General features: G+C 42.4%; 1 protein-coding gene across 1 annotated transcript in view; it reads left to right on the top strand.

Annotated features, from left to right (window-relative positions):
- The first annotated feature begins 3,520 nt into the window (after positions 1 to 3,520).
- Positions 3,521 to 24,205, top strand: part of SCML2 (Scm polycomb group protein like 2) — a 72,682-nt gene continuing 51,997 nt past the window's right edge. The window contains exons 1-2 of the mRNA XM_075429035.1: positions 3,521 to 3,616; positions 17,477 to 17,584. Coding sequence (XP_075285150.1) covers positions 17,563 to 17,584 — 22 coding nt within the window. The 5' untranslated portion in view covers positions 3,521 to 3,616; positions 17,477 to 17,562. The remainder of the gene's footprint in view (positions 3,617 to 17,476; positions 17,585 to 24,205) is intronic.

Here is a 24,205-nt window from a genome sequence, read left to right as displayed (position 1 = left end):
TGCAGAACACCCAGTGGTTCCCCCTTTCCTATTTGTACAGCTGATCGTATCTGCCACCGCCCAGTAGCATGCGCTTATCCCTGGTGAATAGTACCCTCTTTTTTTCAGACCCAATCTTCAGTGTGTGAAAATCCTTCTAAATCCTACATCTGTCCTCCAGCCTGCTAAAGCCTCCCAGTTTGGTATAATCTGCAGTTATGTAAACACGTTTTCTGACCCATTGCTGAGTTCATGAACATCTGTCTGACAACAAGCCACTTGTACTAGCTCCCTAAATATCTTCATCTACATTGTTTCCCTTGTTTGCTTAAAGAATATCATATGAAACCATGTCAAAAATCTTACTAAACCGACATTCAACATGACATCCAATGTTTCTCCTCCACTGACAATTCCTCTTACTTTGTTGCAAAAGAGATTAAATTTGTTTGACATCTTTTATTCTTGACAAAGCTGTGTTGGCTGTCACTTGTTGCACTGTAAGTGCTTAAAAATAGCTTGTTTACTTGCTCTAGTATCTTTTCTGGGCATTGAAATTAAATAGATTGGTATATAACTTTGTATTTCCTTCTTTCAACAACACTGCCCCTTTCTGTCCTATAATATCCCTCCACTGTAAATTCTCAAAGATAACCACTAGTAACTGAGATTTCATCAGTCAGATCTTTAAGTCCAGGGGATGGAAAAGCAGCAAATTTTGTCTGAATAATTTCTCACTTAGTCCTTTGATAGTGAAGCCTGAAATCTGTCTGTTTTCCCAAGTATCAATAATGCCTGATATTAAAAAAAAAAAATCAGAATTAGATGAAAAAACATTAAGAAGCTTGGTTTTCTCAGTGCTGTCTACCAAAAACTTTCCAGTTCTGCTCACTACTGGAGTAATCATTTTCTTGATTCATTTCCATTTCTGGTAACGTACTTAAAAGGATTTCATGTTACTCCTGATATCCCTTGCTAATTGCTGCCTTCATTTTCTGGTTTCATCCCTGCACTATTGGGCTACACTTTTGCAGCTCTCCCAAGTAATCTGACCCAGCTTCTCTTTGCTGCATGCTTCATTCCCATCTGAGGTTGACAAAGAGCTTGCGACAGCCAGGCTGATCTTGTGCTGTGCCCCTTACCTCTTCTGCATGGATAGCTCACTTACACTCTCAATGTTATTTCTTTGAGGAACTGCCAGCTCTCCTGAGTATCTTTTTCATCTGCATCTATGTCTCAGAACATCATATTGGCCAGTTGAATGAGTTCATTGGAGTCTACCTCTGTAGTATCGCAGAACTGTTTAGGTTGGAAAAGACCCGTAAGATCATAGAGTCCAATCATAAACCTGACACTGCCAAGTCCGCCACTAAACCGTGCCCCTAAGCACCACGTCTACACGTCTTTTAAATACCTCCAGGGATGGTGACTCCACCACTTCCCTGGGCAGCCTGTTACATCTTCGTTTTATTTTGATGTTGTTGCTTCTTTCTAAAATCATGGAGTCTCCCTGCAAAAAAACTGTGAAGCCACATATATCTATACACATGTATACCCATATATATACACATATATACACATAAACACATTTATCTCTCCTTTGGTGAAGAACCCTGAGAACTTAAAAATTGCCTAGCTTTTCTGACCCAAATAATTTCGTTTAATACCTACAAAAGGAAATGAAAGATGATGAGTAAGTCACCAGAAAACAAGCTCGTGATTCTGCCGGAAAATGGAAGCAGGCAGGATTCCTTACTCCTTTTCTAATAACCCTGTAAATAAATTGTTTGCTTTACACCAGCTATAGCTCAGAGGTGAAGCACACGTGCAGGCATTGTGGACCCATTTGGCTCCTGGGTTAGAAGGGAGTGTTGAAAGTTTTCCTCTATTCTGCTCTTTACTGGTGATGTGTGTGCGATCTTGTAGACATTTATTCTTATGTCTGCTGTTTATTTTCAGTTTCACCACATCAGGGGTCTAAGCAGCAGGATTAATGCTGGCTGGGCTTCCTGATTCCAGTCTCCTGGGAAAACGATGAGCAGGTAACGGACTGTGCCAGTTCCCGTTTGACAGTCTCTGCAACAGTAGCTGCAGAAACCCACGGTACGGGGTCCCCTTGGCTCTTGGGGAATGAATTCTTCACATGTTCTGTCTAGCACCGGCTTGGGTTTAAAGGATACCTTTAAAATATGCTTTCTTTTCCTCCATGTCTCCCAAGGACTTACTCTGTGACACCTGGCACATTTCCATATCCATCTCTGTAATGCACATGATCTTTCGTTTTCCTGCAAAAGTTCAATATGACAGAAAGGGGAAAATATTTCAAATTAAGCAGCATCAGTCTGCATTGGTTATGAGTATACCATGCTTGGCTATAAAGATTTTCTGTAAGTGTATTTCAGTATTTCTTTGTCTTTCTCGTGTTTATTTTTGATCACTTTGCATTGGCATATTTTTGTTTGTTTCTCTCATGTTGTCTAAATATTACATATTTACAATTTATGGCAAGGACTCATTTTCCTTGTTTCTAGAGAACAATTTACTGCTTATGAGAGTGCTTAAATCGTTAGTCGCAATTTGCAGTGTACGCAGGATACCGAAGTGGGCTGTATGAATTTCACTTTCATACAGAAGAGTTTGAGGGGTTTATGGGTATATATTTGGGTTTCCTTATTCTTTTTTCATTAAAAAAACCTCCTAGCATGTCTCTCACGACCCTAGCTTAGTTTTGAATTTAAAATTTTACTTCGAAGCGATGCAAGTAGCCAAGACGAAACTCGGACACGACAAGCGCCAGACACTGGTAGTACTGAAGAGACAATTTCTCACCCGTCTGGCGTACTCATGCCTACTCTTGGGCTCCGAAACAAAACACCCCGAGCTTGTAACAGGGGGACGCGCCCTCCTGACGAGCGCAGGAAGGGCTTTTCGGGTATTTTGCAGCACTTAGAGGCGTGGCTCTCTAAAAACGATAAAATCTCTCAGGCAGATGCAATGGTACGCGTTACAGGGGGGTCCCCCTGCGCGCAGGTAACAGGGCGGGAGGCTGTTTAACGCAGCCGCCCGCGTCTGCGAGGCCGCACCTTCCCGCTGCCGGGCACCGCCACGGCTGCCCCCCGTTTAGGGACCGCTTCCCCGTCCCCCCCGCAAGGCGGTCCCGCTCCCAGGGCGCAAAATGGCTCCGGGGGAGCGGGGCGCCGCGAGCCCCCGCGAGGACGGCGCCGAGCCTGGGCGCGGGAGGCCCGCGGGAGGCAGCGGAGGGGACCGGCGGGGCGACGCCGGCCCCGCTGAGCTCGGGGCGGCCTCACGGCCCCCCACCTCCCCGGACGGGGCGGCTCGGCCTCCAAGGGGGCCGCCCCCCCACGCGTACGGGCGAGGCGCGGGGATGCCGGCGCCGGGCCCCCGCGGCGGGTGCTGCCCCTGGCGAGGGGCGCGGGGCCGCGGGCGCCGCCGCTTCCCCCCGCGGCGGGCGGAAGGGGGGCGGCGGGGGGGAGGCCTGCGCCCCCGGTGCCGCTGCCGGGCATGCGCGCTGCCCCCGGAACATGGCGGCGGCGGCGTGAGGCGAGCGGCGGCAGGAGCCGCTTGACAGGCGCGGGAGCCGCGGGGGGACGCTGGGGACGCGCTTCCCGCCGGCCCGGTGAGTGGCGGCGGCGCTGCCCGCGGCGGCGATCAGGGGAAGGGAGGAGCGGGGAGAGAAAGGGAGGCGAGGCGGGGGGTCGCGTCCCCTTCCCCGGGCTCAGACCGCGACCTCCGCCCGCCGTGGCCGCGCCGGGCGCCGCGGGGAAAGGCGAGCGGCAGCGGCCCCGTCCCCGCGTCCCTGTCCCCTTCTTTCCTTCCCGGGGTGCCCCCGGCTGCCGCCCCCCTCGGCCCCGCCGGTCGCCGGGACAGGGGCGCAGCGGGAGCAGGGGAGGTCCCCGAGCCCGGAGCCGCCGGTGCCTCGGTGGCGGGGCCGGGCCGCGCTCCCTGCCGCCCGCCGGGGCAGCGGGGCCGGCGACGTTTGACAGGAGCGCGGGGAGGACCCGCCTCCCCGCCCGGGGCGGCCCCGCTGCCTCCTCCGAGCGCCCTCCGGGCCGGGGCGGCGGGGGGGTCCCGGGGAGCGGCGGTTTCAGCGGGGCGCCGTGCGGGATGAGGGGCTGGCCGTGCCGCCGTGCGGGGTGAGGGGCTGGCGGTGCCGCTGGAAGCCCCGCGGGGGGGGGGGGGGGGGGGCTGGTTGCGGGGCGCTTGCCGGTTGCCGGGCGAAGGCGGGTGCGTGACGCGGCGCGGCGCCTGCTCCGCTTTCAGACGCGTGGTTTCCCGCGGAAAGCGGAGCCCGGCGCGAAAGGTTCGGTTCTCACCGCGGTGCCCGTCGTCGGTGCCGTGAGCTGCTGGGGCGGACTGCAAGGCAGGTCGCAGTGCTGTGCGGTAATCAAGCTAATACTTAAGCTAAATTTTATGCTCAGTTGTTCTCCAGCGATAGACACTTTGAGTGTTTTTAAAAATTTCTAAGCAGTTACTTCGTTGCAATTTGAAGTTGATGCCTTTCCCTACGGGTGTTTTCTGTTGCTGACTGAAAAATTAGGCTGTAGGAGATGGCCAAAAACAGTCTGAAAGCCTGGAAGGTTTAACGAAGAGGCGGAATACTGGTATCTTAGTTCTCATGATGTGAACCTCGCTTGTGACTCCTGCGCATTCTAACTAATGTGGGCTTGGTGATTAAAACTTTAAAAGCGCAGGCTCTGTAGATTTGACAGTAGCTTTTCAGGGCATCCTGCATCTGACTTGGGAACAGCTCTTCAGGTTTGACTGGTTATGGATTTTTTATGATTCAGAGTAGCAGTCTTAAACCTTTGGGTTTGTGAAGCTTTCGTACTGCACCTTACTCTTAGAAGCGGCAGGGAAGGGCGGTCGGCGAGGCAGTCGCTCAGGGTAGGTAACAACTGAAGCGTAACGGCAGGAAGGTGTTTGCTGGGTTGCAGTTGTGTCTGAAGCTGTCGTGTTAACATCAGGTAATAAATAGGGGAGTGAACGGCTGTGGTGTGCCCGTTTTGCACAGGCCACCATCAAGTGCTGCTCGGAGCGCAGCAGCCCACAGCCCGCGCGAGTGGGCTCGCCGGCCGCGTCTCCGGGGAAATCACTCGCACAACCAGGCTGCGTGCTTAGGGCAGGGGAGCTGGTTCTCTCCCTTAGGGTATCGTAAAATGTAAGTGCTGTTTAGGGATGATATTACTTGAACTGATGTAAAGAAAGTGCATTGGAGACAATTCTGTTGCTACTTTATTTATGGAAGTCTTCCAGTAATGCGAGCAGGGGACAACGGGTAAGAGCGTATGGTAAAACTGAAGCTGAGACCTGGAAGTACGTGTATGACTTTTAACTTAGCATAGTCTGGTTTTGAATACAAAAGTGGTGTCTGCTGAATTTGTTCGAGACTCAGCTGATGGAGTTGGTGCTCTAGTTTTCGATTTGGTGTAAATATATAGTAATATTTGCATAACAATGTAGTAATATTTGTGTAATATCTTTCAGGTTGCATGGTATTATGTATTTGCACAGTAATGTTCAGATTTGGAAAAAACAAATACTCACTTTTGATTACGTGTTATAGCTGCAAGTATAAACCACTTCTCACACCAATTAGAAGTGCCATGTAGATACACAAATGTGGCTGTCTCCAAGTCGAGTGTTCTTAAAATTTGGTCCTACTTTAAGCTTTGATCTTGATGTAGGCAGGTTCAGGGAAGAAGCAATGACGGTGCTTTAAAATAAGTTTCCTCAGACTTTGCATGTTCTTTGAATGTACAGATGCTTTTTTTTTTTTTTTTTTTTTTTTTCCCCTTTGCTGCGGCTGTCCTGGCTGCATCCAGCTACTGTGCTCTCGCAAGTCAGAGCCATTGTTTCCTGGAATAGCTGCTTCACTTCAAAAGAGGCATTGGAGAGTATTTCCTTTGCAAAACCAAGTGTAAGTTTGTTTTTGCCAGAGTGAAATTTGTAGTACTGAGAAAGAATTGATTCCAGTATCTGTCTAAAAGTTGCATGTATAAAACAACGACATGGCTTTACTTAGAGAGGATGTAGAAAAGCCTGAAGTAAATTTAGATAGCTCCTTCTGCCCTTTGTACGTGGGTGTCTTTCTGTCTGATTTTGCCTCATTGTTTTCTTACTATTCCAGCTGGATCGTGAGCTGTGAGCGAACCAAGTTTACTCACTTTACTGTTGCAGTTGATCCATAATGGGGTGAATGTACAGGGAGAAATGAAGTCCTCAGTGATGATCCCTTAGTATTAAGTAGCATCAATAACAGGAAACAACATTTGTCATTAACTATCCAGGACACAGCAGCTGGCTTTCTTACTTGTCTGGATACGCCTACCTCAAACAGGGGTGGGTGAAATACACAGTTGTTCTTGCATGTGTTAGGATAATCTTTGAAAATACCATTTGATAGTCTACTGTAACATTTTTGAAGTGTAAATGTAAAACAAATTCGAGCTAGAGACCGGGATACTGTTTCAAGGGGTCTACACAAGGGAGGCTGTTAACCAGCTTCTTGATCTGTGGGGCATTTAAAGTTCTGTATATTCCCATTTGAAAGAAATGGCCTTAGGCACCCAGCCTGAGTGCTGATTGCTTCTTCCAGAGATTAAAATCTTAAATGTAAAGGACTATGCCGTTTATGTTCTTTAAAGTGTGAGACATGCATCATAAGTGGCCCAGAACTCCAAGATTTTCTATCGTGTGAGAAAAGCCAGAAAATCCTGTATAAAGTCATTGAGGATTTTATAAATGTGAAGCAACAGAAATGTTAAACAGAAAATTATTTGTGCTTGAATTTCACAGATGTTTTCATTACATGTAGCAGTCTTGGTATTTTTGCAAATAATTCCGATTTGCAGTTTAGCTCAATGTAATTTAAAGTCCCAGAGTATTTATTAATATTCCAATATGATTTGGCAAATGATTCTTTTTTTTACTGCAATTTGTGTTTTGATATATGACAGTGTTTTGCTAATACAATTTGTTTGGCTTCTTTGAAGACTTCTTCGAAGATTCAAGGCTAATATCTTGATGTAGTATTAGGAAGCTTTAATATTAGTTATATGCAGTTAAGTTTATTTCTGCACTGAAGCAATGACTGACAATAGTGAAGGACATGTGGTGTGTGTGAACAGCTTTACTTGTGGTGTCTAAGTGGAGAGATGATTCGTTTGCTTCAGGTAAAGCCTCTAAAAAGTGAAACAGTGAAGTCCGTAAATGAGTTGTAGTTTCTCTTAAGAGTGTATTTCTGGGTGAATTCCATTTCTCTTATGCCCCTCCCTGGAAGTGTTCCAGGCCAGGTTGGATGGAGCTCTGAGCAACCTGGTCTAGTGCAAGGTGTCCCTGCCCATGGCAGGGGGGCTGGAAGTAGGTGATCTTTAAGGTCCCTTCCAACCCAAACCATTATGTGATTCTCTGTGTGTGCTTCTTGCATCTGCCAGCTGACTTGACCTGCGTGGGCAATGGGGGCTGAGGGTGTGCGCCCAGCCTCTGCCACCCTTTGCTTGTGGAGCAGCAATGCTGCCACTTGCTCCTGGGAGCAGCAAGAGGTGACTTGGTGAGTGACCAACTCAGTCCACAGGTCCATGTGTGTGTGCATAAAAAGTCCTCTCATTGCCTAGAACTTGTATCCTGTATCAGTGATGTCTTTGAATGTATCTGTTGCCTTGCAGGATGGGCAAGGGGACTCTGTGCCAGCTGCTGCTGGGGAAAGGACCTTGTGAGACAGTGTGTTCTTGTACCAGCCAGCCGAGGCTGCAGCAGTGGATGGGCGACTTCAGTTATCCGAGCCAAGAGTGAGCAGGCTCCCCTTTTATCTGCAGCAGATGTAGAGACAAAGAGTAACTGGCGCGTAAATGGTGATGATGATGCTCAGAGGTACTTGTATCTCTTCCTTGTTAGTCTTTCTGCTTGGTTGGTGTGGATGTAGATCTGGAGGAAAGTCAGGAGCTGCATCACAGCCATTCAGAAGGCAGCTACTGACTTTACAAGCCACCTTATCTCTTTTATTTGGGCTTGCTCTGATGCTTTCTCTTCTGTACAGTGGACATTTGGCTCACGTATATACAGCTAGACCATTTGTAGTAGAGGGGTTATACTATCTCCTACCCTTAGCAACTCTCCGCCCAAGATCCCTGTCACAAAGAGTAACAGCTTTAGTTTCTGTCTCTTTAGAATAGGACCGAAAAAATCCAGTGTTTTATTGTCTTGGATCTAAATGAATTGAAGAAGTATACACTTCTTTGTGATGGTAAGTTACATGTTTCTCTTACTTCGACAGTGTAGATTCAAGACTGATTCATAGTTCTGGACTTCAACGAAGGCGCCTGCTTTGTGGGTAGTGCTTGATCATTTTGGATCCAAATTGGTACAGTACTAACTGTGTGCTTATTGTGGTTCTTCCATGTGCTCTCCTCCTGCATTTCTGCATTACTTGCAGAGCCTAATATCAAAGCCTTTTCAAAATACTAAAACCTTTGCCTAAATTTTAGTTACTCTTCCATTTGTTTGCTATCAGAGGGATAGCCTTTTTGCTCCACAGGGAAGGTGCTGTTTAGATATCTTATGTCCAAACTAATCCTGAAGTACTTTTTCGGATTTACCAGAATAATGTTATATGCAGCTTAAGTAAGGACAGTGTTTTGAACTTTTTTTTTTTTAACTGATAATGGTGTATTTTCTGTGCAGCTCCCTATTTGCATGTTGTCATCTAAACCCAAGCAACACGTTGCATGAAAGGTAGAAGTCCTAGTTAAATTATTTGTTTCTAGGCTTTCAGCTTCACAAATTGGGTCAAACTCTATTTAAGATACCAAGGGAATTCAGTCTTTTCATGAAGGGGATGAACTTTGATGGAGATCTGTAAGTCTGTTGTCTTCTCAAGGTAATACGATATCCCTTTTAGCACAGGGCAAAGATGAGGCTGAGCCTTTTATCATCTGTAGCATACATTAGTTCAGGGAGCATCTGAAGTTTATAAAACCTGCAGGAGGGTAGCACCATGTTAATGAGGTGCATACCTAAAATGAAGTGTGTACCATTATTTATGTACTGTATGGAATCTATCAGAGATTAGTACAGGAAGGTTCAGTGGAAGGAGTGCAATTCTTGGGGCACTTTTTAAAAGCTCATTTTAAAAAGCACACTTTATAAAAGTGAGACTTGTATGTGGAGGAATGTGAAAGGGCATCAGAGCTGCTAAATTTGGTGGAACTCCTTATTGTCACTGTCATCTGCCAGGGGCTCAGCGATTAAAAGGGCTGTAGCATGTTTGATGGCACTTCTCATACCAAATCTCTTGTGTGTGTACCCTGCACTGCAGTGCTACAGAGAGGCAGACAGACTTTTTCTGGAAAGGTCAGAAGATATGTACTGGTTTTAATCAGGAAATAGTGTTACAGTTAGCTGGGAAACTTTGTATGCGGGGTGTAGGTTTTTTTTCAGCTTGTTGTAGGAAAATGCTGCCTAGGTCCTTGTCTGAGTGTTTGTTGGCGCTCAATGCCGTAAACGCTGGGTAGAGGATGGGATTGCTTCCAGAAAGGTGATCGCTGTAAGTAGAAGAAAGGGAAATGCTTTGCCTCTGTCCTGGGCTGGAGCTGCACACAACCAGTGACAGCTGTGCACCCGTGCTGAGGGGAGAGGTAGAGGAGGTTGCCCCGTTATGCCCTGTTCTACCTGGTTTTTTTATAATTGGAAAGTTGTCCCTGGAAGTGGGAAAGAGAGGTATGGATTTACTGTGCGTGTTCCTCATGCTTTGGGTCTTTCATCCTCTTCCATTTTCGAAGAGTGCAGCAAATACTACAGCTGAGTATTTGCAGCTGTCTAGTCCTGTGAGCACTTAGGGGTTGTCTTGTCTTTTCTGACCTGTCGGCCCCTTGTTAGCTGCAGAAATGTCTGGCAGCACTGAATGGTCCTTCCGAAAGTTCGTCCAAATAGATGGACAAATATTTTTGGCGGCATCTGCGTGGAGGATGAATTCTCTGCCTTGCGTAAGAGGATTAAAGAAGGATTTTCGTTTTTAGCTGGAGAGGTAAGAAGTTGGGGAAACAGCACAGCCATCAGTACCAGTAGCACAGGTGAGCCCAGTGCTGGGATGTGAACATGCCTGGAGATTGCAAGTAGCTTTCTGGGTTTTTCTCCCTTCAGAAGCATCCTCTGAAAGGGGGAGCTATCAGGAAATTACTTAAGGGTTTTTTTAGTTCTGGTTGGTCTGGTTTTGTGCCCTGGTTAGACACCAGTATGCGGGACCAATATAGTTGTCCCATTATAGGAGCCAGGGTACACCACGGAGTGTTGCAGCAGCAGGTAGACGTGGTGAGGTAAGTTCTGTCTTTGTTAGTACGCAGTGGCAGGGAGTCCCAGCCAGCATTGTGTTGTTTGGATTCTCAAGTGGGGAGAGAGAAACAGATACTTTAAGCACTGGAAGAGGATGGCAGCAGAAGTATATTGCTGCTGGCATTGAGTACAATCAAGGGGAGGCAAGCGTGTTGCTCTGAAACAACCTAACTCCACCTGCGGTGCTGGCAGCAGGCTGATCCTATGCAGAAACGTCCCAAGGCTGTTCTCCATGCCTTCAATGAAATAAGATAATAAATTGTGTGCTTTATTTGACTTTCATAGATTTCTGCATCAGACTAAAGGTGTTCGCATTTTTCTAGATACTCTGTTGGATGAATAAAAAAATCTGTACCGTAGAGGTGGGTTTGCTGGCTACATGGTATGTAGATAGGCCTCTGTTAGACCATATCTGAACTGAGCTTCCACAGTCTGTTTCAAGTTTGGAGGCAATGTAGATGGGAGGAAGCCAAAGTTGCCTAAGAGGTTGTAAAATCCCTTTTTCACCATCCCTCCTCTGCTTGTCTTTTCCTCCTCTTGTCCACTTATCTACACATACTCTCTCTGACTGCTGCTTTTAAAGCTGGTGGTATTGCTTGCTGTCTGCCAAAGACAAGCGCAGGAAAGCTCTATAGGGATCTCCAGCATCTAGGCATCTCTTACTATGTTTGCAACAGCAATTTCTTTTCTCCCTTACCTGCTGTATTTACACTGCGCTAAAAGTATGCTCCGTGCCTCACAGAACAAATAGTTCGAGAGCTCTCTTCTGTGTCAAGGGAAGCTGAGCTGAAGGCAGAGGAGATGTGTCTGGGTGTAGAGAGAATTTCACACAGGTATGTAGTGCTCAGCCGGTGCTAATCATACAAAATTGTTGGGGTTTTTTTGGGTGCATAATTTAATTAGTTTGCTTTATGAAAGAAATGTGAGTTAGCCATTTGAACAAAGCCAGGTTGAATAATGGTGATGAATGTTTTCAGGAAGAGTACTCCAGGCTTGAAGGGGGAAGTGGAAAACGGCACAGAGGTTTCAGTGAGCTGGATTCACCAAAATGTTTAAACAATTTGTCAAACTCTTGTGCTACTGTAAATATGTACTAGTAAACTACTGAAACTGGCAGTTTTACTTAAGATAGAAACGTAAGTGCTGCGAGCTGTATTTTTGATTTATTTGAATATACCATTAAAATACCCTTTCATGTGGGAAGGCTGGCATTTTAAGAATATTTAAAGCTGTTAATGGCCAGTCAGCCTCTTTGCTGAACTGCTGACTTCACACATACCATTTCCTTTTTCAGGTTTTTACAACCCCACATCTTCTGACTTTTAAAGCAGGATGGGGAGGGGGAAGAAGAGGAGAGAAGCTATTTTTATTTTCCACTGGTAGCCATACACCAGCTCTAAACTTTAGTTTTTAAAAATACTGTCAAATTAGTAAATGTTGAATCTATGTGACATAAATTATTTCTGTTGTGTGTTGATACAAGCTATGCTGTTTAAGTCGGAGACCTTACTTTTCTGCTGTTCTCATTTATATAAGTCTTTATTTCTTGTTTCAGGAATTTTTGGGACAAATCTTTGGTCTAAACCTGGTTAATATTGTTTTTTAAAATACACAATGCCTTGCTCTGTGCTGAATAATACACTTAGTATGGTTTGTGAGTTTAGAGAGATTTTTGTAGTCTAGAAATGTATGACTTACTGTAATTACAGTTGCTCATATTCTAAAGCAGATCGTAAACTTACCTGGAGAGAGGGCAGAACATTTACAGGCAGTATTTTACTACTGACAGCTTAAAAGTTTGTTTATGCTAATCACTTCATAAATAGTGAGCAGTACACTGTTGGTGACTTTCTGAGGAATTTTGCAAGTGCAGAAAGTTTTTTGTTGATGTTAAGGCAAATGACATTACAAAATGATATTTATAAAGCACTAAATAACTGCTTTCTTTAACAATTTAAGAAATATTCAAGCTTAGTTGTTGTAATAATACATATGGCTAGCTAATATTTGCTCTTTTGAAAGCCCATAAATTTGTCAAAAGCCTGTCTCTCCTAGCTCTCTTTATCAACTAGAAGAGAAGGTGTTCAGATATATTAGCTTATTAGAAGTTATGCTATATGAAAACATGGAAGTTTAATTTCCTTTCCTTGAAAGAATCTCACTCTAAAAAAAACCAAAAAACAAAAAACATCCCCCCCCCCCCCCCCCCGCAAGAATATGAACTAAAAGGGAGTCCAACTTGGATCCCATTTCTTGTCAGAACACCAACTAATTATGTATTTGTGTGAATAAATGAAAGAAGACCTGATCTTTAGGTTTAATTTGAAATCATATATGTGTAAGGCTAAATAATACTGATTTTACAACTACAAAGCTTGTGTTACATTTTACAATCTTCTGACATATCATGCCAGTGTAAGGTTTTTTCGTTCAGACTTTGAGATCTTACTTTTCTGTAATGATGCCACAGTGTGCTCTAGAAGGTTTTTAGTGATCCTGTCTATTTCAGAAATAAAGAAGTAGATGCTATTGTGTGTTGAAGTATACTAAATGAGTCTACACACTGGGTAACCTGCCATAAAGCAAATTTTCAAGGTGACTTGGAAGTGTTACATGTTATAGAAATATTCCTTTTAAGTCTTACTCTCTTTATTTCCCTCTTTTCAAAGTCTTATCAAAGACTTTTGAATATGATATGAAGTAGGGATTTATTTAAGAGATAACAGATGAATAGATGATTAGGTTTTAAAAAAAGTATTCCAGATTCGTGAAGAATAACTCAGAAGGAATGCAGTTCACTTTCAAAAAAAAAGTCACGCTTATTTGGGAAGCGACTGGTGCCTGTGGTACGCGTTAGCCCTGCGCGGGAGCTGGGGTGGGAGCCGCGGCTGCTGCACTGTGTGACCGTCCATGGAGGAGGCCGTGCAGGTCCTTGTCTTGAAGAGCTCTCTGCAATATCGGCTGTAACAAACGGGAAGGAGGCGGTGGGGAGCGGTAACAGCGATGGGCGTGTGGTGGTACTGGCCAGCAGTTGTAAGTGGTGGCTCTTAACGTTTCTAAAGCTAGCAACATGTGAGTGCTGCTGGTGAAGGCAAATGTAGGACTTGTACATACGAAAGAGTTGGGGAGGGGAGAAATATTCCTTTGCTTATGTTACACCTATTCTCTGTCTATAACTAGTTTTGCTGTTCAGACTATGTGTAGTTCTTTTCCCCCCTTGCATATGGAAATTTGAGCTGGAAGCACTTGAAGAATAGGCTGCCCAGGGAGGTGGTTCAGTCACCATCCCTGGAGGTGTTTAAAAAACGTGTAGATGCGGCACTTCGGGATGTGGTTTAGTCGGCATGGTGGTGTTGGGTTGATGGTTGGACTTGATGATCTTAGAGGTCTTTTCCAACCTATGATTCTATGATAAGAAGAAAAAGAATGAAGAAAGAGAGGGGCAAGTATAACTCCTTGTTCAAATTGAGCCCTGAAAAATGTCTGCCTGTATTTCAAGCTAAAATTAAGAACAACTTAATCGCTGCTTCAAAGTGGATGTTTTGTGAGAATCCTCTTCCGTTCTGTGTATCTGTATAATAGAATATCCTCAGTCCTTACCCAGCAGAGGTTGTCCACTGGCAACTGTCCCTTCCTTCTCTGAGGACAGCAGCGATGAGGTCTGAGTTACTGCATTTATCCCAGTGGTAGGGTCAAAAAGAGAACTGACTCTAAAATTGGTGTGTCTGTCTTACCTCTGAGCCTGAGATGCAGTCTCATTGACACAAAAACCTTAATCTTTTTGGTGGGTACTAAGCCCACAATCTACTGGTTGCTTAGGCTTCTTTTAAGGTTTACATTTATCTCCACAATTCTGTGCTGTGTATTTTTAATAGTGGGCATGCTGTCAAGATAAACTTGCACTGGGAAGCCCTACATATGCAGGATTTTTTTCAGGACGTTCGGCTTACTTAAGTGCCTGGCTTACTGTGAGAAGGATCATAAAGATGTGTAGCAGGCAAAACAGAGAATGATTTTGACATTTTCTGTAGAATACTAGCTACTTTGAAATACAGCAATACATGTCCTTTGAGTGATTCTTTCAAAATGAGAAGAGCAAAGTTACACAGCAGAAATGTTTTCCATCCTGTTTTCTGATGCCTAGTATTACATAGTAGCAATGCAGAGATGGCAAAGGTTTAGGCTTGTCTGCTAATGACAAAGAGCTCACACAGTCGGATGTGGCTAGTAGAAGTGATGTGGGGATTAACAATAAAAACTTCAGTAAGGAATTAAAGGCAGATGAATGCTTTCCGTCTGATTTTTAAAAATAAGTAGTTGATGTAAGGGTACCTACTCAGCAAAAGAATAAAACTCAGTTTACAGGATGAATTGAGAAGTAAGTGATGTAAATAATACAGTTTGGGAGTGTGGAGAACCTCCACGGCTCTTTAAAGTAAAGTTATTTTGATGATGAATCTATTATTATCCTAGGTTCATGGATTTTATTTTTTTGTCTTTTTTTTAAGTTTCCTTAATTTACAGGAAACAGTTTCTCCTTGGTATATGATATGGATTCTGTACATCCATTTCCTAAATCGGTGGGGTTTGACCGTTTTCTGTCCATGACTAACAATCACTGTGCTTAGCTTGGGTTTTATAACTTTGGTTTTCGTTCTGCTGCTTTGTGTACCCTAAAGCATTACGCTTCAGCCTTGCCATTGCATTTCTTTGTTTGCTTGTATGTTCCTGACCTTGTCTTGCTTCGTTTTTTCCCTTTGTTTCTAGAAGCTGCTAGATTAATTTCTTAACCCCAGCTTTCTGTATCACTGACTCTGCTTGCTTGCTGAGGTGCACATACAAGAACACGTTGAGCTCTGTCCTTTTGTCGTGATTTTGCCAAAATGTCCCTGGAGGTTTCTCCCCTGAATGTGCTGGTGGTTTTCGTCTCTTCTGTGGTGGGTGTGCTGTGGGTTGAGCCGGGCTGGTGATAGTGAGGACAACATAACAGGACTCTGTCTTGGTTAGCAAAGGATGTACCTGCCTTGCTTACGGTTTGCCACTTAATTACATGAGGCAGTGGAAAGCTGTTCCTAGGTCTGCCCCTGCAAAAGAAGTTACACTTTGTTCCAGACTGACCCCTCTCTGTTTTGGAGGTAACTGAAATTCACTTTACTGTAATTCAGCAGCCTGTAGCGGTTGTTAGATACAGGCTCAGAAATACCATTCATTAATGTTTTCTGTGACAAACAGCACTATCTACAAGCTAATTCAATAGCTGCTCTAAAGTGAATGCTTAGATGTAACTGAGTTTTACGTAGCACCTCTTCGAAACAGTAATATATTGTGTTGCTGCAGCTGTGTTTGCCCCATTTCAGACAGCACTTTCAGAACTTTCAGTTGTCTTATATTTTTAACAGGCTGGTGGGCATGCTGTAAAATGGCCTATCTGGTGGTACAACACAAGCTAATGAAAAGCTGGAATCCTTTTTATGTTCTGACAGACGCTCCGGTTGTGCTAAACTTGATGACTATCACTGCGGGGTTGGAATCTTTATTACTGCACCAAGTGCAATCTGGTACTTGGAACAAAAAGATAAAAACCATGCACTGTTTTAAAGTAATCTGTAAAAACAGTTACTTTGACTCTGCATCACCTTTCACGATTTATTACTTGCAGCGGAAAAGCTTTGAATTTTTTGGGGAGTCGATGAGAGCATCAAGTATTTCAAATTTATTTGGTGACTTAAAAGGATTTCTGTTCTGATCCTGATGATCACTTATGCTATGAATGCTGTTGTGTAGCAAAATCTGCCTATTTTGTGGCAGTATTCTTTTTTTTTAATGACTGCTTTCAAGTCTCAGTCTTGAGAGTTTTTTTGATAACTGTCCAGCATTTTCACATACGGCACACACACACACTAAATGAGTTCTTCAGTCACTGGCATTTTAAAAATAATATTTAATTAGTTTTAGCCATGGGACTTGCACTGCATAAAGTTTTCATCATGTAATCCGTTACCATAGTGTGCAAGTTCCTCAAAGTTTCACTGAAATGTCACAGTTTCAGGAAAATACATGTATGACACCTCTCCTATTATAAGCGCTATGTATGTGTATTTTTTTTTTTTAGCATGCAAGTATAAGATTCAAGAAATTCCAAGTAGATAACTTGCTTTTCAACTGTTATTCCTTTTATGTAACACTGGAAAGGTGTAGCTTCTAAAAACATTACCTTTATCAAAGTTTATCTTGGCAACAGTATGTACATGCTGTAGTTTTAAAAGACATCATCAAAAGTTCGAGATTTTAACTTTAACCTCATGGGAGTTCCTTGAAAGGAAATTATCAAATATAATTCAGAAATTTGAATTTATTTTTACCGATTATTACTTGAACAGTTAATGGAAAAGGATAATAAACTTGCTGGCTTTGTTGCTTCGAGGCTAAAAAGCTTCAGATGAATTTGACTTGAACACAGTCAAAGTTCAAAAAACTAGATGCTGGAGTAGCAAATCACAGTAACACACAAAAAAAATTAAAGTTTGTTTTTGCAGTTTTACAATAGTTTAACTAATTTGGCCCTTCTAGTTTCCAAACCCTACAAGAATGTGGCATGCTGCTTTTATCTGCAGTTAGCATTTCCCTAACAGGTTCTCTGCGCTCTGTTACAAGTCGTAGTGGGCAGGGGTATCAGGGAGCACTTGAGCCTTTGTGCAGATTTCTTACATCAGTGTTTTGTTCCTGCTTCCGCTGTAGCTGGGCAAGGGTGTTTAAATTGGTGATTGTTTAACTCTGTGCAAGTGAGGCAGGACGAGTGGGTTATGTATAAAAGTCTTTCTTCCATTTTTCAGTAGTGTTTGTTGCGGAAAAAAGGAATAAAGCTTGTTTTATGACTTTCTTTGTATTAGAAATCCACAGAAAATGCAAACCATCATACAATGAGCTGTCTGAAACAATGAAATAAAAGTTTGGGTTCTATACCCTTGCTACTTTGATATATCCATTGTTTACACGCTGTTCTTCTACACAGTTTGTTAAACGCTTGCAACATAAAACTAGTGAGATAATTATACACCAATACAAAAAAAAAAGTACTCCTTTCCAAAAAAAGAAAACCCAAACCCCAACAAAAACCTCCCCCCTAACTTGTTGTATTACTACTCCACAGGAAACTGTTGTGCTGAAAGGAAGAATTAACTGGTCTTTCAACTTCAGCGTTTTTATTGTGAGAGAGGAGATCACAGAAGTGTTACCATGGGGAGAACAGCAGCTAAAGGTAAGGCCTGGTAGCTTTTATCCAAGACGAAAGAAAGTACGGAACCTGTTAAATTCTGGTTTTGAAGTTGATGGGGTATTACTTGACAATTACTGTACTGTTAGATTAAAGACGACAGTTTATGATAGGTACTGAATACAGGTAAGTTCAAATGTCACGTTGTTTTAGAGTAAGTATGCTAAATTTGGCTTATCTTGGAGTTCTACAAGTTCAGCCAAAGCAGTTTTGTCCTGTGACAGCCTTGAAGCCATTTTACTACTCTAAAATTAAATAACGTGTCTAGGTGTGTTAGTAAATAAAATGTAGTGCTTTATCCTGTAACTGCGTATAATTTATCAGGATGATAACTGAGTATTACAAGGAATCAAATTTATCACAATGAATGGTATTAGCAGCGGTTTCTTGAAAATAAAATGAACATTTTTAAAGAAATTCATCCAGAAATGCTCAGTGTACTACAAAGGTGTGATTTCTGCTGTGTCACGTCTGCAGAAGTTAACTGTGAGTTAGGTGCTAAAATAAAGAGTGAGACTTAAGAAGAAACAAGGGTATTTGGGCTGGCGAAACAAAGAAAATGTGAAGAGAAAAAGAGCCACTGTCTGAAGCCAGGTTGCTGCTCCTTTTCAAAGCTTACAGATGGGTAGTCCTCCCCCATAAAAGGCTGCTAACACTTTTGTACTTTTCTTGAGCTTTCCACCTTCAGCCCAAGCTGCTTTATGTGCTTGCGTGCTCCCTTGGTAAATAATTGTCTTTTGCTATAATAGATTTTCTGTAATGGCAGGAGTCATCCGTTTCATTGTTGCACCAAGAGTTTACAGAGGAAGTCTGTCCCCTTCTCTTGTAGGTTTTCTGCATGGCTGTTGTCTAAATATACTAAAAGAGGCACCCTGTTATGGGCAGATAAGATAAGAATCCCACTAGGGAGGCACAAAAAGAAGGGAAGGGAGACATTTCATATTCACTCTGTCTTGGTATCCTTGGCTGTGTGCACTGAGGCTTGGCGAAGGGTAGCTAAAAGGTGCTCGCAACCTTGTATGGTAGGGAGTGAAGAAGGCCCCTTCCCGAGCAACGGCAAGTCTTGGGCTTGTCTTAGTAAACTTTGTCTGAAAGCGAGTAACTGTGTGGCGTGGGAAGAGCAAATGTTTCTGTCACTCAAAGGTATTTCATGTCCATCAGGAAGAGACAAGGGGTTGCTCTGAGAAAACTGGTCTCCTGCCATGTTTTTGAGTACCTGTCAGAGTTGAAGACTTCAAGGTAGCTAAGAAATAGCTGCAGAAATCTCAAGCATGACTGTGAACTGGTTTTTTCCCCACATTGGACAGCAAGCAAATAACAAGTCGTAGAAGATAACACATATATGCCTTCTCATGTAGCACACCATTCTGTGATGAAAACTAGTACTGTCAAAAGACCTGATGCTTGCCAGCATGCAGACAAAACAATCGTCTTGTTAATTGAAAGGGTAACTCTTCCCAGAAAGAAGTGTTGCGGATTTTTAGAGCATCTCAGACAAGAAGCTGGAGTTCAACATGTGAGATTCTAAGAGGAACTATACATTGGTCACCAGGATTATCTTTACCAGACCTTATATTCTAAAGGTGCCTTTTCTGATTGTTTTTAGTGGTGGGGTGGGTTGTTTTTTTTTTTGGCATTCACAAGTCAGTCAAGATAGCTTTGCCTTTTTTCTTCCTTGTCTCTTAATTTCTTGCATGATAGATGTGGTTGCTCTTGCCTGTCTTCTGTTGAGTAATGTTATCAGCAAAAGAATGCTGTGGTTACAGATAGGGTGGGAGTAACATAAACACATGGAGTTTTGAATCAGTAAGTAGAAAGCGCTATGTTAAGTAATCTTACTCTGATCTTGTTTTGTATCTGTAGCTTTAGTTTGTGAAGTGCACTGCAGAAAAACAGTTAGTTGGTGAACCATAGAATATGCTGCTCTTGTTATTTTAGTATATGCTGTATTCTAATCTTGCTACCTGGAAGAAAAGAATCTTTCATGGGGTTTTGAAAAAAAGTATTTAGCCTGTATGTATTATAGGCTAAATGCATATGTATTTACATAGCAAACATATAAACTCTATATACTTAGATGTATTACTATATTTTTTTAAACTTTCTATGAAAATGGTATCCCATTCTTTGTTGTGTTTATTTTTTTTTTAAGAGAGCTGAGTAGCACGTGATGAAGTCCACAGTAGCAGCATTTCATTTTCGTTTGTATTTTGACAAAATGACCTAAAACACACTATGTTTTACATTGGAAAGTAGACTGAAACTTGTCTCTTTAAAAATGGACTTTATGAATAAAGGAAGAGAGGTAATGAACTAACCTGACTTTTTTTTTTTTTTTTTTTTTTTTTGCCATGAGCTTCAAGACTTTAGAACTAATAAGTCTCTTCTGTCTCTAGTATATGAATAAAGTTCCCATTTTCAAGTCCACTTTTCAGATTTCAAGGAATTAGTCGTTGAACCTGGCTAGGTGAAGGAGATTAAAAGAAAATACTCTTTGTACCTGCAGAAGTATTTCCCTTTTTCATAACCTCATTTGTGAGGTTTGACCTTAAAGTTTGACCAAGCTGAGTGTCATATGCTGAGGGAGTCATCTTCCTCAGTCCAGTAATTTGATATGATAGTCTTGCATGTCTTAATTTTATTTTCAGTGATTTTTTTTAAACTAAATTTACTAGAATTTAGGATATAAAAATTTCAAACGTAATTTGGCATGCATTTTAAAAAAGGCAAAAAAAGCATGTATTTCTTGTTTCTAAAATTGGATTTTAATAAAATCTTATTTTCTTTAACGTTGATTTTTAAAATAAACCATAAATTCTTATCCATCCTAACTGCAGACATTGGAAAAGGTACACCAGACCAAGGCATCATAGCAACTGTGACGTATAGACTAGGGGAAAGTTTTCCAAGGTGGTGATAGATACAGGGTATCTCCTGTGAAAACAGGTTAGTAATTCTTGCTGCTAGTAGCTTTTCATCTGCGTAGACAAAACACTTCAGCTTTCTAACAGTCTTCCTAACATTGAAGGTTGGAATGCATAAAAGCAAGAGGAGACTTTAAAAATAATCTGTTTTATTCAGACTTATTTTTGGGTGCTTCTGCATGTGCTGGGTGAGTTGTACTTGAGCGTTTTAAAGATTAAATTTCTGGCCGTCAAAAACAAGTGATAATGATGGTGCTTTGGGTTTATTATGAATGAAGATGCCTTCAACTCAAATGAAATACATGTTTAAAGTGCTATTGAGGAATCCATTTCTTCTCATTAATGTAATCTCTTCTTCTCATAGTTTTCTGATGGCTGATGATAAGAAAAATGTGTTGCTGAGAGCGTTCCTTTTCAGTGTTCGTATTTGCTGTGATATTTGTGAGATAGGCACTAAGCCCAACTGGTACAGGAAGTAATTAATTTGGGTGGTGGTTGTCAGCGAGCATTCATCTGGTGTCCAGACTGCAGTTCTTCCACATTCTTTCACCTGTTCTTGATGTCTCTCATCATGAAAGGCTGTCATCTTGTTTGAAAACTGGCACTGTTGGGTAGATACTCTTTCATGACTCTGTCCTTTCAAGCTTTGGGTGTTTGTGGGAAGCAGTTATTAGTTCTTTTCTTTAGTGAGGTTCTTATGTGGGACTCCACTGGATTTCCTCTTTAGAAATAAGCGAGTGGGAAGTTATCTGTTCTGTAAGCTGTCAGCCTTATGGGGAAATAGCCTCAAGCTGCAACAGGGGAGGTTTAGATTAGATATTAGGAAAAATTTCTTTACTGAAAGAGTGGTCAGGCATTGGAACAGGCTGCCCAGGGAGGTGGCTGAGTCACCATCCCTGGAGGTGTTCGAAATACGTGTAGGTGTGGCACTTCGGGATATGGTTTAATAGGCAAGGTGGTGTTGGGTGGATGATTGGACTTGATGATCTTAGAGGTCTTTTCCAACCATAATGATTCTATGATTCTCTGATCCTCCTGGCCAGAGCGGTGGGGTGGCCCTTGCTGGTGAGGCCCTGCCTGGCTGCCTCCAAGGGGGCCCTGGCCAAAGCAGCACCACGTTCTACCCAGCACAGAGCCAGGTGAATGGCTTATCCCCTGCTCACTGACCGACGGGGACTGGTGGTGGAAGTGATTCAGCTCTTGCTGTACATGGCAGCTCCTCAATGAAAGATGCAGGATGGAAATGATGAACATCGCATGTTGCTCATCAGGACTCTCTTTTTCAAGAAATGCATTACAGCAAACACAGAAGAGAAACACTATTAGGGCTTAATCTTTGCTACAGAACAGCTTATTGTATCTTGAGTGTTTCTGATCACCAAATGCTTCGTATTCAAGGTTAGGAGTGTTTTTATTTCAAGTGCAAGCCAATCAATAGCTAAAGACTTAAGTGTGAGTGAATACAGGAATCGGCTACCAACAGTCTTTCAGTACAAGTGAGCCATCCCTTCACCTGTAACAGTTCAGCCTAACTAGGATGACCCAGACCCAAGGCATGAGCTGAGGCATGCACCTTCCCAGAGGAGCGGCCCATTCGCAGTGTTGAGGCATTTGCAAACCAAGAGAATTATTCTGCCATGCAAAGCTTGATAACCTTTTTAAATCTGAAAATGTACTTGCATTTCAGTGTCAACTCAGTGTCGTATTTAAGTTGTGCTTGAGTCCATGAGTGTCAAAAGCAGGTCACCAAGCCAACATATGTTAAAGACTAAAAGGAATGAGTGGAACTGGCTGGATTCTAGCCTTCCAGTCCCGCTGTGTGTCTCATACACACTGAAATCTGGCAAAAATGAAATATGACAGACTTCTTTCTGTATGTGTGTGGAGATGAATGATGGAGAAGGTAGATTCTTCTGAATGATTTTTTTTTTTTTTTTTTTTAGTAACTGACATGTGCAGTGAGATAGCTGCTTCCATTTGAGTATTCAAGAATTTAAATATAGAATGGAATCTTTAACTTGGAAATATGCTTTAAGGGTGGGCTTGGGTTTTTTTTTCTTCTCAGTTCATAGTGGTCTAGACAAGATTTAAAAAGATATCCAGTGATCTTGAGGATCTCAAATTGCATGTAGTTTGAGTGAAACTGTTAAAAATTAGGACAGGGTTGCTCTTTGTGGAGCTAATACTACATTTTCCATGACAAGATTTATTCTCATAATGTAATATAAAGGAGTTAAAAGCTCTGCTTTTTCATGCTGTGCTTCTCAATATATTTTGAAAGAAAAATAGTGCAGTGATTAAAGTACAAATACCTTTTTGTTTATGCACTGAAATGAATAAAAGAAAGTCAGTGTTTGGAACAAGACATTCTGTATTGTTTGAAAGCATTCTGTGTTATGCTGGACATCGTGATGATGTGAATATTACATTTATTATGTAATGGGATCTTGTCTTTTAGATTCAAAGAATATTAAAAAAGAGAAAGATGGAAAGAATCAGCAGGCAAACAACACGTCTTTAAAAAGTGGTAGGTATTGCAGCTGTCAGGTTATTAGTTAAAAAATCCTAACAGAAAAAGTGTATATTTGGATTGTACTATCTCCTGAGGCTTTTTTTTTTTTCAGTTTCTTTGGCTATTACTGGTGGGTATTTAAAAACGTACCACTGCTTTTGTCTAGCTCTGTTAGGAAAGTATGCTGTGGTACAGAAAATGATGGTTGAAACTGCTTGACTTGAACTTGATAGTTTTACTAGCCAAGACAAGTGGTCTTTGTATAGATAATCAAAGATGCTGTGTAAACTTTAATTTTTTTAGATCGTTACCAATTTGTCTGTTCTTCTCATCATGTATTTCCCAGTTTCATGCCTTTTCTACTGCAGTTATCTTCTCTTTCCTTAATGTGTTTGCTGGTGCCAAAGAAAGGATTTTTAGTTGAATAGTCTGAGTTTTTAGGATTGCTAACTGGATTAAATTGCCTGGGATTCTAATTTTACTTTAACCTAACTCTCTTTTTTCAAATCAATTGTGTTTTTATAATAAACTGAGGAAACTACACACTTGCCAGAAATGATGCAGCTTCTTATCATCCTTTGACAGCCTCTACTATTTTCAGCAGGTGCCGTAGGGCAGCATACACATGGGTTTGCTGGCAGTTTTGCTTTTGTAGGCTGCAGTGAAAGGGCAGCACCATCCTTATATACTCTGCATATGTTCATGTTGGGTGCTTGAATTTGGGGCAGTAAGAAACGTCATGAGTACTGTTGACTGAAGCAGAAAATCTCTTCAGGAGTTAGTTAATTCTCAGTAAAATGGCATGGGGTTACTTAAACTCTCACTCTGCTTACATTTCTGTGCCCTCTGACTCCTAATAGATGGTCTGGCTCAGAGCTTTTCTTGGGTACCAGTGGAGAAGTTCCTTATGAGTAGTGTAGTCACTGAGTAAACATGCTGAGATACGAATGTGGTAGCTGGGTAGTTGAGGTGATGACTTTGCCTGAAAGATGCAATACCCTGTTACCACCAGCCATAGGACAGCTTTCTGCTGTTACATTTGCCAGATTTAATTCTTCCATTTCTTGGGATCCTAGCAGTCATCTTTGTTCTTCTTCCCTGTTACTCTGAGACAGGAAAGGAAGTGTATTTGTGTCTTGTTTTCCCTCTTCTGCAGTGTAAGAGGAGCTC

Source organism: Opisthocomus hoazin, chromosome 1, assembly GCF_030867145.1.
Source record: "Opisthocomus hoazin isolate bOpiHoa1 chromosome 1, bOpiHoa1.hap1, whole genome shotgun sequence".
NCBI lineage: Eukaryota > Metazoa > Chordata > Aves > Opisthocomiformes > Opisthocomidae > Opisthocomus > Opisthocomus hoazin.
The sequence above is the reverse complement of the archived record's forward strand: the minus strand, read 5'-3'. Positions and strand labels throughout refer to the sequence as shown.